The sequence below is a fragment of the Numenius arquata genome, chromosome 2, assembly GCF_964106895.1.
Source record: "Numenius arquata chromosome 2, bNumArq3.hap1.1, whole genome shotgun sequence".
NCBI classification, from domain to species: domain Eukaryota; kingdom Metazoa; phylum Chordata; class Aves; order Charadriiformes; family Scolopacidae; genus Numenius; species Numenius arquata.
Window position 1 is genome coordinate 38,966,896 of NC_133577.1, and position 16,246 is coordinate 38,983,141.

A 16,246-nucleotide genomic window follows, 5' to 3' on the forward strand; every position below is an offset into this window, starting at 1 on the left:
TTTTTCAGCATTTTGTACCTTTCTTAGTTATGGTACATTCACAGTTTTCAGATTATTAAACAGCTGTTTAATATTCTTGCTCAGTTATATGGAGTAAACTCATATTGTATTTTTATTCATAACTTCATATACTTTCATACCTTATTTTACAAATTTTTAATCAAAATATGCTTGCCTGCATTTTAATTAAAGCAACTTGATTCTTTTATAAACCTGGCTTTATGAATTTTGATAAATATATTTGGAGGAAGGATTTAAAAGCCTTACTTTCTTATGAAAAATAAACCAAAATTGTGTAATTAGATGATGAAATGTGCTGACAAAACAAAGCTGAAATTATGGAAAAATTGAATTGTGAACCAGCTGTTGCTTTAAAAGAAGAAAAAAATTTTATACAGTTTTCAGAAAAATATTTGCAAAGGGAAATATTTCAATGTCAGACTGAGTGTATTAATTGATACAAAAAACAAATTTAAGGAAGCAATATTCATATATAGTAATAATATAACTTATATTTGGCAGAAATAATAATCTGATTTGCTAGTTGTGAAATTACCGTCATGAAATTAAAGACTTCAAAGAAAGGAGGTGGTAGGAACAAAGGGTGATGTCTGTAATAATTGGGTATGTATAAATGATCCAGGATTATGAGAGCAATGTAATAAGTGGTGGCTTTTCTAACACATCTGTTTGGGGACAGCAAGAGATTTGTAAATATTTGAAATTCCTCTTCAATATATTGTCATTTAAATATGGAAATAAATTCAGAATACTTACTCCCCCCCACCCCCCCCCCACCCCAACACTTTTTCTCTCTACTTTTCTCATCATTAAATACCTCAGCTGAAGGAGAGCCTGAACATTTGTAATAGAGTTGATCTGTCCACACAGTTGCTAAACCTCAGTGTGGCAGAGGATGAATCATGTGCTGTGAGAACGCAGGGCACAGGGGTGCCACCAGCACGTTTGTGTGCTGTGGTTTTCTCTACTAATTTTAAACTATTACCCTGCAACTTGTATAACGGCTTTTGTTTGTCCAGAGTAGCATGAACTGCAGGGACTGTGTTCATACCATACTTGCTGGTGATAAAATGCTATATTTATTTTCCACAAATATAATTTTTTTCAGACCAGGCTGATACCAGAAGCTAACCAGATAGTTATAAACTCTCCCGTCTATTTTTTTATAGATATCATCTTGGAAGACTGGAGGCAGATAGTTGAGGATTTTAGTCCCATTTTAATTATCATACTGGCACTTTTAATCTTTAAGAAAAAAGGGATTTTTAGGGCTTGTTTTTCCCTAGAGATAATTATTGTAACTTTGAACTTTTTATCATCCTAATAAAAATGCCTTCACCTGTCACAGCAGCTTGCCAGTTTTTATCTTACACAGTCATAGAAAAAAAATGAAAAATTGAGCCTCACTTTCAGAATACAGAGAGAACTTGGCAGTTGTATTTCTCCTACAAGAAGAATAAAACTTTTATCTGCCTTTAAATGAGAGAAGAAAAGAAAAATAATGTTTGAGGTTTTCTCATTAGCCTGTTAAGCAAAAGCTTTTGATGGAACAATTCTGAAAAACCACATTTAGCTTAGTGCAGTAATCTCCTTACTCCTGCCATTTTACAAGCACCCTTTTTTGGCTTTCAACCTCCATAGCTTGGTGAGTGGCATATTTTTCCCACCTTAGTATTTACACAGTGTTCTCTTTCAGTTGGTGAAACCTCTGTGTTCTTTCCGTTTCCTTTAGGGAGTTAGATGGTCTGTGCTGAGAATGGACAGTTAGGGTGATATGAGTTTTTTTTATTTTTTTTTCAAGAAGCACTGAAATGAACACTGGGAGCATTGTTTTAGTCTTGCACTTAGGAATGTGAATATTTGTACTGTATACCTAATTTAATCCAAACGTAGCCGAGGGCATGCATGCAGAAATTTTTATTGCTTCAGGTCAGCTTAAGGGGAGAAAAGTTTTAACTTTGCTACTTCACTGAGAAGTGTGCAATTATATAACCTTCAATGAGTTTTGGAAAATCTGATTGTTTAAAGAAGGCACTTTGTGCAGCAACATATTGAAGGCTGTGTTCTCTTTTAAATCTGAGCATGTGTGCATGCACACCAACTATCTGCCTAATCATTATTTCATGTCTGAAGTTAAAAGTTTATTGTAAATTTCAGAAACCTTTGTTCCTCCTATAAAAGTAATGCTAATGCTACAAAAATGTTAATTTGTTAGGCAGAAAGTGTGTCACAATAGATCAGCTTTGTGGCTATTAACAGGTGTTATATTTGCAGTGTCTCTGTACGTATGCAGGAGAACTCTTGGCATCAAAAAAAATTTAAAGGCACTTGCTAGATGCTGTGGTTTATACAAGTTTTCATCCACTGTTGCATTGCTTCATTATTCTAATAGCTTATTTCACAGCTTGAATACAGCACTTTGAGCTGATATGAGAGCTTCTAAAGATAATGATCAGCATCATATCATATCAAAGTTGATGTGGGGGAGAAAAATGTCTCTTCTTGCTTCTCATGTTTTATATTTTTGACTTAGCTGATGTCTAATCATTTAAGTATTTATTTTTTCAAAAAAGTAATGTGCAATTTTTTCCATGAAGACTTGGAAAAATAGCAGATATTATGTCTTTAGGTCTGCTTGGGTACAAAGAAAACACTCAACTTTCTTATGTCATGACAGGGTGACACAGAAAGCTCTCAGTGCTGCATCAGAAAGCGTACTGTTTGGTGGGGGATGGATGTGAGCAAGATAGGAGAATGTGTGTGCTGATTGACCAGCAGGGAGCCAATCCGGCTGTTTCCTTTTTTTGCCTCTTCCCTTCCCCACTCTCCTCTGCTTTTTGCCCTTTTCTTTCCCTCCCGCCCTTGTAGAGCTGAAGAACAAGGATGAAGCACTGACAATGCCAAGGAAGGGAGGGAAGGTACTGGAGATTGGGAATGGCTGGAGAGCAGAATACAGCTTCCCTTCACTGGCATGCTGGGTCCTTGAGTTTTGCTAATTAGGGTATAGTGTCATGCCTGAGATAGCTTTGTGCTTTTGGTTTTGGCTTGGTTTTTGGTTTTGGGTTTTTTCCCCCCTGTGATATTCAGCATTAAAAGGTCCTCCCATGTTGGTGGTTTTACCTGCAGCAGGTTAGGACGTATTGGCTGATAGTTAGTAGGACCTCATGGACCAAAGGGTGTCAGAATGGTCAATCGCTAGATGCTCTTCCCCATTATGTATCCAAGTATCTGGACTTCCTATGGCTTGCAGTGTTCTAACAACTGTTGCCCACATTGACAAGCAGTCTGTACAGTCCTGCCTGACTTCTGAACAGCCTGCTCGGGGAAAGAAAAGATTTGTGAGCATCCTGCAACTTGCTGTCTTTACTGCAGGTTTTTGCAGAACTACGGAAAATACCTTGAGTGTTGTGTCTTCAGTCCTGGTGAAAGGACTCCCAACACCTCAAAGGTGGTTTCAGGCTGCTTTCTTGGTGTTTAATTCATGTCAAATTTAAAGATAATCGCTGTCATCTGGTAAGTCTTCATAAATCTTCCTCTACAGACAGTGCAAATCTTTTGTGAAACTACCTTTAAAAAAGAAAAAAATGATTAACATATTGCCTTAGTATAATAAAAAAACCAATCCCACATACAAAAGGAACACCATGACCTCATTGCATTTATATGTAAGTGAGGAATTTAGTAGAGATTTTTAATTGAGTAGTATTTTGGACTTGAGGAGAGCTGTATGCTGGAAAGCCTGTCTCTTTTATTATCTGTATTAAACAGTCTCGTAAAACTTACTACCTCCCCATGCAAACATTGCCTGCCTTGTGGTCTTAGATCACGGAAGCTGCAGCAATATTACTATAAGCCAAACAATGACCTGTCACGCATGATGGAAGTACCGAGGTTAACTTTTACAGATTGCTTGTTTGGTTGCCTTCAGTTTTAGCTTACGTAAAATAAGGCTTTGAATAAAACATGCAGGCATTAATTACAATTTCAAATTTAGTTTAGGCGTTCTAAAACCTTATGCTGAAAAAAATTATTCCTCTGTGGGGAAAGCTTTCTAGGTCTCTAAAATTTGGTGAGGGGACCTGAATAAAAGACAGAGGGCTTGCACTGAAATAATGAGGAAATCCATATTTTGCATATGTCAAAAGTCGTACCAGGGTAAACTGTAGTAGTTGAACATTGTCTTTGATGAATGCCAACATTCTTCAAGAGTGAATCAAACTCTTACATGAGTTGCACCTTCTAATTCTACTGCTTAACTATGGTTTATGCCCTCTGATTTTTATCTTCAGAATGGTATTGAAAGGATATGTTTCATATGGAGACTGAATTGCAGAGGGGTTTTGATTGCCTGTTCAGTACTGAATTTCCTACCTGCACTAATTTAAATCCACAAATTTGACCTACTTAATATGCACAGTTCTCCCTTTCTCAAGACCTTTTGCTTGAACTATCAAACTACTTAGGTTTCCTTTGTATTTAGGAGGGATGCACTTTGGGAGTTGTTTTCAAAGCTGAATAGATTAACTTAATTTAAGCTTCTAGGAAAAAAATATGATAGCCCCTTCGTAATTGTGAAACAGATTTTATATTATTGCTTAGAGGTAAATCCCTTTTCGTTCCTGGAAATGAACACAAGCACAGAAGACTAAAATCAGAAAGGTTAAGGCACCAAATGACTTTCAATTAGCAGAGGATATAAAAAGCTATAAGAAGAGCTTCTGCATATGCATTATTTTCCTTTTTCATCCCTTTTCTTCTCTAGTGCTCATAATTTAACAGAGATTAAGGGCAAGCCACAACAGATACAGAGAAACAAGTAGTAGTGGCAAGTACATTGGTTTTCATGAAAAAGGTTAATTTTGAGTCGATACTTTAATAAACCATTTTAATAAGCAGCCAGTTGCCCAGGCAAGAATAGGCTAAAGAAGAGGACTGAAGGTAGAGATTTCTGGTGACACTCTGGAATGTTCGCAAGCTCACACTTCTGCAAAGTGCTTTGTAGAAAAAGATAAAAATTAAAAATGATCTTGGAAAAAAGTCTTAGAAAGAAGGTCTGCTGTCAATAAGTGATGTTTAGTGCAGAGGACTTCAGAAGATTAAAAAAAAGAAAGACAAGATGACAGCTATCTTTCCAAGATGTCTCTTGCCTACAGAGCACCTGCTACACAGAGAGATGAGAGTTTATTTGATTGTTCCTGTCAAAGGGGCCCCAGTGGGATCTCTGTGTTTAATAAGTACCTCACTAGGAAAAAATCTGGACTGACTGAATGGCTTCCAGAGAACAGTTGTTTACCATGAGGGCAAGGGTGGGAGTGGAGAGGAACACCTTACCTCAAAAGCTTGGATTTTGAGGGTGAAACACTAGAAGAGGTTGCATACAAATATTTTGGAATCTGCTTTCTTGGCTGTTTTCAGGATTAGGACGGTCAGGCATTTGTTTCATTGGAGAATGTTTAAACCCTGCCTCAGTGTTTGTATGGATTAGATAGTCTCTTGACATCTCTTCTGTTCTGTTTCTGTGCTTATTTGAAACCACTGCAGCTGTTTTTCCAGTTGAATAATTTCACAAAAAATAACCCAGATGAAATTGTGTCAAGTTAATGCTATGCGGCAGCGTTTATGTTTCCAAAACAAGCAAACAAACAAAAAAATTTAACCCCGGGAGCAAGTGACAGCTGGAATGCGGCAAACCAAGATCTGAGATGTAAAAATCTGGATATAAAGATTTTTCTTTTCCCAAAGTGAAATGAAGGCCCCAGCTTGATCCGTTAGTCATAAAATTGTCACTTTGCAAGTATGAAGTGCTAATACTCTCACACGTTAAGAGTGTTTCCATATAGAATGCTCATGTAGGTATTTTCAGAAATGGTCTGATAATACTTCTAAAGCTTCTTAAATCCTGCACATCGCCAGTTTCAGTAAACAATGGGGGATATACTTTTATACTTTTTCAATTTGCATAGAAACCCTGTCTATCAATGTAACTTCCCCGTGTAGGCAAATTCTAAATTTGGAGGCTGTAAGGCAAGTTAAAGAAAGAGGGAGAGTCAGCCCCCTGTTCCTCCTATTCCATCTTCCAAAACTCCTTAACCCGAGCAGGATCTTTCCCATTAGGCTTCAGTTCTGCATTGCATATCTTTGTGTTTTTTCCCTTTAGAAATTAACTCACCTGGGTGTTGCCTCTTGACTTGCATATGAATGGGAAAGGTAAAAACTAAGTGGGATGATACAGACATTGTCATTTGTGTCAGAAGTGTGTGTTACGTACCCTCTCCCACATGGGGAGAGGGTGGGTACTACAGGGGCTGGGCTTGGAGAGTCCCTCTCCACTGTGCAGCTGGTATCAGCTTTCATCTATTATGCGATATTTCCTTTTCATGCTTATGATTAGATGACTATCCATCTTTTTGTAACTCCATTTTTTTCTCAGTGCTCTTCTATATATTCAATACTACTTGAAAAACCTGTTTTTAAATAGCAAAAGAAGGTCTCTAAGAACAGAAATAATTTGTGTTATTAACTGTCTGACCAGAAAGCTACAGGTAATGCTTTCTATTTTGGTATCTTGAATTCTTTCCTTTGTGGTAGCTAGGAAGTGTCTACTAGGCTTTTAAGTGCAGCTCTGGAGGAGATGGTGCAGTCAGTGCACAGTCCCAGTGCAGGAGCTCGGTCTTCTCTGGCCTTGGAAAGGAAAGGTGTGAGCATCTCCTTTCTCTGTGAAACCCAACTGCCCACTGTGTTTGACCAGAGCCCTGAATGAAAGATCTCAGGAGCAGGAATAAAGATGCTTTTCTGTCAGCACTTCAGAGAGGTTGTAGATGATTACTTCCTTTTAAAAGCTTTTTGTTCAGTGTGTGGATTTTAAAGACCCTTCCCTGTCTCTTTGGTTGTAGTTGTACCATGCAACCAGCCCTGCTCCATCCAGTGGGCCAAGCTGCCAGCGTGCTTCACAGACGCTTGAGCTGGCACTGCTGAGCGGGTGGCACCGCAAAAAGGTTGAAAGATGAGGGATGCTTAAGTTGGCAAGGGCCAGTAGGAGTGGTGTTCCTCAGGCTGTTCTCTGCACACTTCACAGAGGTTAACATCTTCCAGCACTTCCTATGGTTTGTTCTTCAATTTCTGTGAAGAGTGAATTTTAAAGAATAAGCAGTTTAAGGATTTCATCTGTTGTTATGCCAAATAAATACATGTTTTTCCTTGAGTAATAGTTGTTCCTTTTGCAGATGGTTGTTTTCATCTTACAGTTATTTGGAAGAACAGCAGTGGCTACAAACTCTAGCTTCAATTTTATTTATTTATTTTTTTCTTTATTTAGGTTTTTCACTTGCTGCAGTCGTACTTAGAATCAAAACAGCTCGTTAGTTCGGACTTTCAGCAGGGACTGGGTGACATCATCCCCTGTATAGGAACCAAACTGTGGTTGGCTAAAAGGTAAGATAAAACACAAGATATCTATGTGTATACGCATAGGTTACTAACATATGGAGGTCTTGGCTGATGGGTTTTTTTAAATTGTTTTTTATTTTGGCAAGGTGGAAAGACTTATTTCTCTAGAATTATGGAAAATGTAGATGCCTTATTGGTTTGCTCTGGTTCTTTATGTTTTTCTTTCAAAAAGCAAGGATGAAAAAATATAAGGATACTTTACCTGTGTGCATTATTGTTTTTCAGTCTTGTCTTAGTTGAATCTCAGGGAAGTTTTATAGTCCAGTCATTAAAAAAAAAAGTGTGAATGGAAACACCTACAGAAGCAGCCTTTTTGAGGATTAATGTTGCTTCTGGGTTAAGAAAAAAATGCCACATACACAAGGTTTTTATTTTACTATTTTCTCTGACTTTGACCTTTACAAAAAAGTAGTAGAAAAATGTCATGGCAATTGTTGAAATTATCAGAAGTTTTTAGCTGCCCACAAGCAACCCAAGATAGTTTTGGAAACATTTTCCTTAGGTTTCTGTAAAAGGGTCTTCAAATGACCTACATACTGCAATCAAGAAACTCCTTTTTTTCTTTTCTCTCTCTCTTTTTTTTTTTTTTTTTTTTTTTTTAAATATACTTGATCTCATCAGTTGCTTTTGAAAATTCCCACCAGAATGCTCTCTTGTGGACAGAGAGCACAAGACCTTGCCTAGATAAGTGGGTAAAATATTCCAGAGTACAGTTTGCCCAATGAAGGGAGGTCACCAATGCAGTCTAGTGTGGATCTCTGATAAAACAGATGCTGCTTTGTGATCATCAAATGCAAAATCATAAGTGATTTGGAGAAGGGGGGTGACTAGCGGGCTGAGGAAGTCTTCTGCCAGTGTTAACTGAGTTGGGGGTAATCAAGATACAGTTGATATTTGAGAATTACACAAGTGTCTCCTGAGAGAGTGAGAGTGATGGTATAGCAGGTAAAACTTGGTGTAAATAATTGTGAAATGACGCACGTGAATAAAGCACTCTGGACTTTACTTGGGGAAAGAGTAGTTGACTGAGCAGACTTTCTGTTTGAAAAAAATCACCCTGATTCTTGGTAGAGCTCAAGAGATGAGGGGGCAAATATCATAAAAAGAATGCAGAAAAAATCCCAGAAAACACAATTATGTTTGTGTATTAATCTGTGTTGTATATTTAAATGTTGTGTGAATCCCACTGATGATACAGTAGAAATGAGGAACAGTAAAAAGACTGACAGCAAGTACAGAATAGTTTCTAGAAAGGGAATGACTAAATAGACTGAGATTTTTTTTTTTTTTAGCCTGGAAAAGGGACAACTGAGGGATGACACAGAAATAAAATTAATGCTATAAGTCACATGGAAAGGGGACAGGTAATTAGCATCCCTTCCGATGCAAGATGGCAGATTTAAAAGGAACAAAATAATGAAGGTTTTAATGTAATTTTAGTTTAGTTATGGAACTCCATGTACAAGGTACTCTTGTTTCTAAACCTATCTGAATTTTTAGCAAATGATTGAACAGTCACAGAAGAAAAGCCCAGTAAGGTTACTAAGTACGTAGATACTACAGTTGGCTCAAGAAATTCTTCAGCAACCTTGAAGGTTGAGAGAGAGGTTTTGGCAAGCGTCAATGTTCGTGTGCTTCCTTTTCCTGTGCATCTGCTCTCTGCTCCAGTCAGAGACATCATGGTGGATTTGGTGGACTTTTGACTTGACCCAGCATAAGTGTTTTTAAGTCTTTGAATGAGAGTGGTAATTTACTTAATGAAGTTAAATCCATTGATACTGTTACAAACAAAAAACCCCAAATGCCAGAGACCAAAATCAACAGAAAGATAGTAGTGCTAAATAATTCAAACCTCTTTCTCCTGCAGCAAATATGTAAGGGCCAGGCTTTCTTCATTACAGCTTTTTAAATAAATTCTGTGTTTTCAAAGTATTTTTTCAGAACTGGTCTTCTTAATACATCAGTCATATTAGAGATGATTTCTTTTATTTTTTTATTATCTCCAGAAAGGAAAAGGTTTTCAGGCTGCCTGTAGAAATCCTGGTACATGGTATAGGTATTTGCCTGAAGAGATGTATTTTCTCTTTCACTTGCCTGCAAAAAGCCACAGCTGTATGTGCTAATATTAACACTGTCAGTAGCACATTTTCATTTTGTGAGTTTGTTGTGGCCTTCTTTTTGTATTCATGCATTCTCAATTATGCAGTTAATGCTATACATAAAGTTTTTTTTTAAATGTCTATTTCCTCAGATAGTAAAACTAAGTTAAGGTTACAGACTGAAACTCTTTTTGCAGATTTCTAATATACTTTATCATTCTCTCTGAGCCTGTGCAGCCTTATGTCCTTTGACATGCTTTGAGCTAAGGTGTGTTTTCTTTTTTCTTACCTTTTTTTTAAAAAAAAAAAAAAAGTCTTGAAAAGGCAAGTAAAATATCCATGAAATGTTTGTTAACCAAATACATTTTAAGTTTAAGATTAAAATAAATTAGAAAGCTGAAAAAAATTTGCTTTCCTCTCAACTTTCTCCTTGAGATAAATGTGTTGAGTGTGGTGTGATTTAAAAACAAAACAAACAAATAACCCTCCAACAATCAACCCAAACTAACAAAGATATGGAAATAGATGGTATTTTCTGGTGGTTTTAGTCTCCCAGGTTCAGTGTGCAGCTTTACCATTTCTGTTTGGCTGTGTGGAGCTGAACAGCTGTTCTGTGATGAACGGTGGGTTTGGGGGGAGTTTGTTGTTGTTTTTTTTCTTGTTTTAAAGGAGTTTTGGGAAGTTGCTTGGCAACTGAGTTGTGAAACTCAGTAAATCTGTCTGTGCAGTTTTCCGGATTTTGGGAGAGCACATCAGGAAACCAGCGCTTCATTCGTGCCTTGTTGTTAGCCTTGTTGGTACGTGTCTGCTGCTGGTCACTGTCAGAGAGGGCGGTGACTGGCTGGACCCTCCGTCCACATACAGTCATTCTTACCTTCTTTCTGTTCAGGCAAAGAGAGTGAGTACCCCAGAGAAAAAACAAAGAATCTCCATCTGTTTCTTCTGCCTTTTTCATAAGGAGATAATTTAGCATGCCACTGATACTGTAGTGTAGTGATTGTTTGAAAAGAGGGCATTAAAGGCTCTCACTATTAATCTTAAATGGGTAAAAAAAAAATAAAATAACAGGGAAATGATTTGTGAATTCGGGAAATGGGGAATTATTTCTGAACATCAGTCTTCATTCACATTTCTGTGCTAGTTCTGTAAGTTCTTGCTTGTGTTCTTTGAACTACATACTTCCTTTGTACTATAGAACAAACTTCTCTGAGAAACTTGAATTACAAAGTTTTGGATTACATAAGTAGTTCTTAAAAATGAGGCTCAATTGTCATGTACATATATGTGGAGGAAAGATTATCTATCTTCAGCTGTTTGCTGAACTGGGTCGGGGGATTTGTTTGTTTGGGTTTGGGTGTGGGGTTTTTTTGTTTGTTTGTTTGTTTTTTTCACGTTTTCAGGGCCAGAATGTAATTTCCTTTCATCAGAATGTATTAGTGTAGAAAGACTCTAGAAACTGTTGTGCATTCCCTGTAATATACTAATCTCTTCTCTCTCCTCCACTCCCCCACCTGATTTTGCTTTAGAGAATAAAATAATGGCTCACATTCCCCAAACTGAATTTCATAAAACATTCAGTTTTCCAACTGGTATTTTCTGTCTGTTGTGAAGGCAGGCTTCTCATGTGAGTGGGACATGGTTGCTTTTGCTCCTTTTTAGCATATATTAAAATATCAGAAGAAAAAAATCCTTCCTTCCTCCACCTTTCTTGGTTTGGTTTTTGTGGTGTGGTTTTTTTTTTTTTGTGTGGTTTTTTTTTTTTTTTTATTTACATCTTCAGTACTAACTTTTCGGATTATTCAAAAGTAGTATTTCCATTTTTGATGTTTCGGTGAATGAGATCTGCCTTCCATGCACTTCTAAAGGTGATGTTTGAAACTTTTCACTTTACTTGCAGTTTTATACTTTATTTGGTGTGTTTTATTTTGTTTTAGAATACGCTTGTTTGTTAGTCTGAAGTGGTTTGGTAATGTTGCTGCTTCCACCCAACCCCAAACCAGTGTTAGTTTCTTGCATTTTTTGCAAGTGTGGAAGATGCAGGGAGAAAAGAAATTAAAAAAATGCATAAAATCTGCTTTGTTGGAGGACTGAGGTGATGGAATGAAGTGATGGAAATTCGTCCGGTGAAAGCTTTTAAAAAAAAAAAAAAAAACAACAATATATCAAGCTACGCCTTTGAAAGAGTTCAAAACTCTTTTATATGAATTTAAAAAAAAAAAAAAAAGTAGTTTTTAGCTGAACTGTATACCAAGGAGTTACAAGACTAAATCTAGATGCCCTCTGCTTCATAAATACACAAAGCAAAAAGAGCAGCCTCTGGAGCTGGTAATTTGTTGTACAGAAGTCCCGGAAATATCTGTCTTGTTTCATTTGTAGCCTTTGGCATGGCTAAGTATTGGTATTGGAAAATTTGTGAAATCATGTCATTGCACAGCTCTGCTGTAGGATGCTGTCTTCCAGTGCTTTTAGTTTGATTTTTTTTTTTTTTTTTTTTTTTCCGCCTTCCTCCTTACTGGAGACTACAGGAGGGGGAAAAGACTTTGAGGTTCTGCCAGAAGTCAAGTAACATATTCTGCTAACCTCTAGCCATGTGCCACTTCTTAGCTGAGAGCTTGTCCGCGCTGGGAAAGTTTACTTCTAAGGCGGCTGCTTTCTTGAAACTAACTTGTGTGGAACAGCCTTGTGTAAAACCAACTGGCTTTGCGTTTTGCAAAGAGTCACTCGGTCTGGAACGGACGGGCTGCACGCGGTGTGTGCACCTAGCTTTATAACCCAAATACCCGTGCTCTGGGGTGCTGCTGCTTAGCTCTCTGCTTTATGGATGGGACTGCTAAACATACAAATGAGTCTTGACATAAGGGCACAAGATTCAAGCTCGCACAACAGATAGGTGCACAAGTTATTTCAGGCTCAAAACCAGATTAGCTCTCCACTGAAATACGGGCTGCTTGGTTTTCTCCAGGCTGGCTCTAGGATGATGCAGCTATAACTTCTTTGAAAGAGGGACATCTCACGGGCATTTTATAACAGTTGATGGCCATGGTACTCCATCAAGTAGAGTCCCCTTTTGTCCCCCCTGCTTTTGGCAGCTCTATGTGGCTGACAACAGGATGATAACCAGTCTTAGGTCCTTCCTAGAAGGAACTTCATGCGAAGTGCATTTAGGCCATCTGTGTGGAAAGCAAGAATGCGGCCTCGCTGTGGCTTCAGGACGTTGTGGCTTAAAGAGTGTAACCTGAATATGCCCTTATTCTTCTCATTGCCCCTTCGGAGAGACAGCAGTAATTTCTAGTGAGCAGGCTATTAAAGACAAAACAGTATGGCTGTCTGGAAGTTTCCAGAGGCACATGCGTGTCTGTCTAGATACAGGTGCAAGATGCACACAAACTCTCTGCAACTTTGCAAGCCGCCTCTGTGGGATTTTTTGGAAGGAGGGCATTGTTTGGGATCTGCAAGGGGCTTTTTGTACTTTCAAAACAGCAAGAAAGCAACAACTAAGGAGAATGTAAGATCATCCTCCTGGCAGAGCAGTCCTTCAGATAGTTCCCTTGCCACTTTCTCTTCCACTTCATCAAGACAAACCTTCTTATCCTTCCAAGGCCATGTCTGCCTTTAGCATCTTCCTGTTTTCTAACCTTTCCACTCTTCCATTTCTGTCTTTAAAACCTACACATTGAGAAATGCAGTTAATTGCCTTTGTTTGTTAGTGGTCTGTATGCATTATACCTCCTTGTTCAAAAACTGAAAATCGTTTTAAAGGCTGAGTCTGGCTCTGTGGAAGTCTATTTACTAGGTTCCAAATTGAAAACTTAGCTTTCTGTCAGCTGGGCAAGAGCAGTAATTCATATGTGTGCTCTTACACACACAAAACATCAAGGGAAAATTTTTTTGTCCTGTTCCAGCTGAAAGCAAAGCATGCCAATATGAACAGTTACTGCACATCAGGTGCACAGTGGTAATTTATTAATCTGCACTTACTGACCCAGGAGCTTAATTTAGCCTTGGTCATCTTTGCTTTTGAGAGCAGAGTCATAACAGTTACATCATTGTTCATAAATGTATTTTTGGAGGCATTAATTTAAATCTTACGTGCTTTTAGCAGGCTAATTCCGGTTTCTGTGCTGCTCTAAGCCCACTCTTTCACCAGTTTTGATAACGGTATCCTAAATGCAGCTACAAATTGTTTATTTAGGCAGCTGGTGATTGCTTGGTTTGGAACACTTGCTTTGGGTATCAGCAGAGATATCTAAACATCAGACTGAAGTTCAAGATGTACTTTGCATAAGATAAAACATTCTTTGGTTCACAGTTATAACTTAAATATGAACATTCAGGAAATACTAAGAACTGAATAAGGTTGTTTGAGATGTGTTCCCTTCATGAGTGCAACATTCAGAGTACGTACAAACCATGTAGAGTTACTGGTTTTGGACATAAATCCTCACTCATATCTGAAAATGCTTTCCAATAAATAAACAGAAGACTTTTAGTAGCTTACCTCGTTACAGGTGAAACCCCTGATATTAATTGTGTAAATTCATTAAATTTGCACATGGGATTAGTTTGACCTCAAAGTTTTTTAGGATGCTGCTAAGGGATCGCATGCGGTTCTCATTAAGAGTACAAAAAAGAGAACAGATAGGATTATTTTATGAATCCAGTATGCTAAAAACAACACTGACAAAACACAACCTTTCAGTATCATTCATCAAGGACAGCCAGAGCACAAATTAATTTTTCTTAATAGTTGAAACTCAGGATGTTCTTGGTGGTATCACAATGAAAAAATAATTGGTGTAGCTTCTTTTTGAAGCAATAAATTTTCTGCCTTTACCAGGGAAACAAACAGCAACATAATAGTCTGGCTTTGGTGGTGGTAGAAAAACTTAAATCACCCGACCAGCAACTCTCCCTATGGAGAAAATGCTTGCTATAACGCAGGGTGAGCTGGTCTTATAGAGCGGGCAAGTCAAGGGGACTGTGCACATGGTAATTACTCCAAGAAGATCTGAACAGCACCGAATAGGCAAGCAGATCCGCTGTTACTGGATGTTTGTATTTCTATGCGGGTGTTCCTGCGCTTCCAGGAACTCAGCAAGGATTACTTGGTAGTGTAGGCTTCATTATTATTTTTTTAAATGCTTTCCGTTCAGTGTAGGTCTGGTGGCCATGATGCTCACTGATGTGCTGGTTTTGTATTACATGGTTAAAAATGCTATGAACAAAGTTTGATAATTAAATCCATTATTAATGTCTCCTCAAGAAGACAAGAGGAAGGCCGTGCATGTTGATTCAGTGCTACAGATGTGGGGTCTGAGAGAAAATAGATTAAAATATGAAGGCTGCTTTCTAAACTAAATGTACCCCCAAAAACCTCAGTCTCTAGAATACTACAGAATTTGAAAGCTAATAACCAAAACAATGAGAGATTTAATCTGTTAGCTGCTTGTCATTTTTGTAGGTGTGATTTCCAATAAGCTTTGTCACCTCCATGAGTGACAAATGGTCATTTTCCAGATCTCTCTGCAGGTAAAAGGTGGTCTGGTTCATCAGCAACCCTCCAAGGATAAAACTCCCTATGGATAGCCCCCTAAGGATTATGTAGAGTTGACTGTATCAAGGCTGAGGCATCACAGAAAATGCACTTGGTGCATTTAGAAGATATTTTAGTTGATACAATTTCAGGTCGCATGTCAGAAGAATCTGGCCAGCAGAAGTAAGAATACTTTGCAGAGATTTGCCATTCTGCAGGAAAGAGCAAACTGGAAGTTGATAGGGAGGGAAAGATACGCAGTAAACCTAAAATACAGTTGTCAGTGTGCCAGCCTGAAGAGCTGAGATTATGGAAGACAAAGGCAGTCTGGGAAACTCAGAACAGGAAGTTGCATAGACCCCCATCCCCAGGTACTGGCCGTGTTGGACTTGTTGGACGTGTTGGACTTAATCCAGCTTCTTCCCTGCATTTGTTCTAGAGCTGAAGGTGAAATTCCAGCCTTAATTGTGTGTAAAATGTTGAGTTGTCAGAAATGATTTTAAACTTCAGAAATACAAGAACTTGTGCAAAGGCTTTTGCAGTAGCACCCTGTATATTAGCTAGAATAAAATGTTTAGGAAACCAATTTGATTTATCTGTTGGAAGCAAAAACTTTATGTAATACTGGTGGATAGAAAGTAGGAGAATTTGGGGTTTAAATTCAACACCAGCAGTCTGATCCGACTGAGCAGCCAGCTAAAATACAAAATTTAATAGGTGTTGCTGAGGGGTTTCTCTTGACAGTAACATGTTTCAACAGAAGAATGGGGTGGTGTTTAGCTCTTACAGGTTTTCTTTTTCTTTTAATATGGGGCTCTTCCTCAAATCCTATTGATAAGGTTAATTCTCTGAAAAGGTCTTCCTTCCAAGAATTTTAGGCTTTTTCACCCTTTCCAAAGGCTCTGGAAACATACAGCATTGTAGTAAGAGTGACTTTTTCATTAAATACCAGAGAAGGGGTAGGCAGTTCATTTAATTGATTGATCACTTTGGAAATTGACATGAAAACAGTCATGCAAGTCATAAGGACGATTCTCCTCTCATTCACAGCTATGAACTGGCCTTTGAAAGAGTTGCCCTTGTAATCTTGCCAGAACTTGTTTCTTTACCCTAATGCTTAAAAGTGTGTCATGAACTTTTTGGACAA

The 16,246-nt window shown here is 38.0% G+C and overlaps 1 protein-coding gene across 1 annotated transcript in view; it reads left to right on the plus strand.

Annotated features, from left to right (window-relative positions):
- THADA (THADA armadillo repeat containing) overlaps positions 1 to 16,246 on the plus strand; it is a 162,629-nt gene that overhangs the window by 91,167 nt on the left and 55,216 nt on the right. Inside the window, exon 29 of the mRNA XM_074166315.1 lies at positions 7,337 to 7,452. Within this exon, the coding sequence (XP_074022416.1) occupies positions 7,337 to 7,452 (116 nt within the window). The remainder of the gene's footprint in view (positions 1 to 7,336; positions 7,453 to 16,246) is intronic.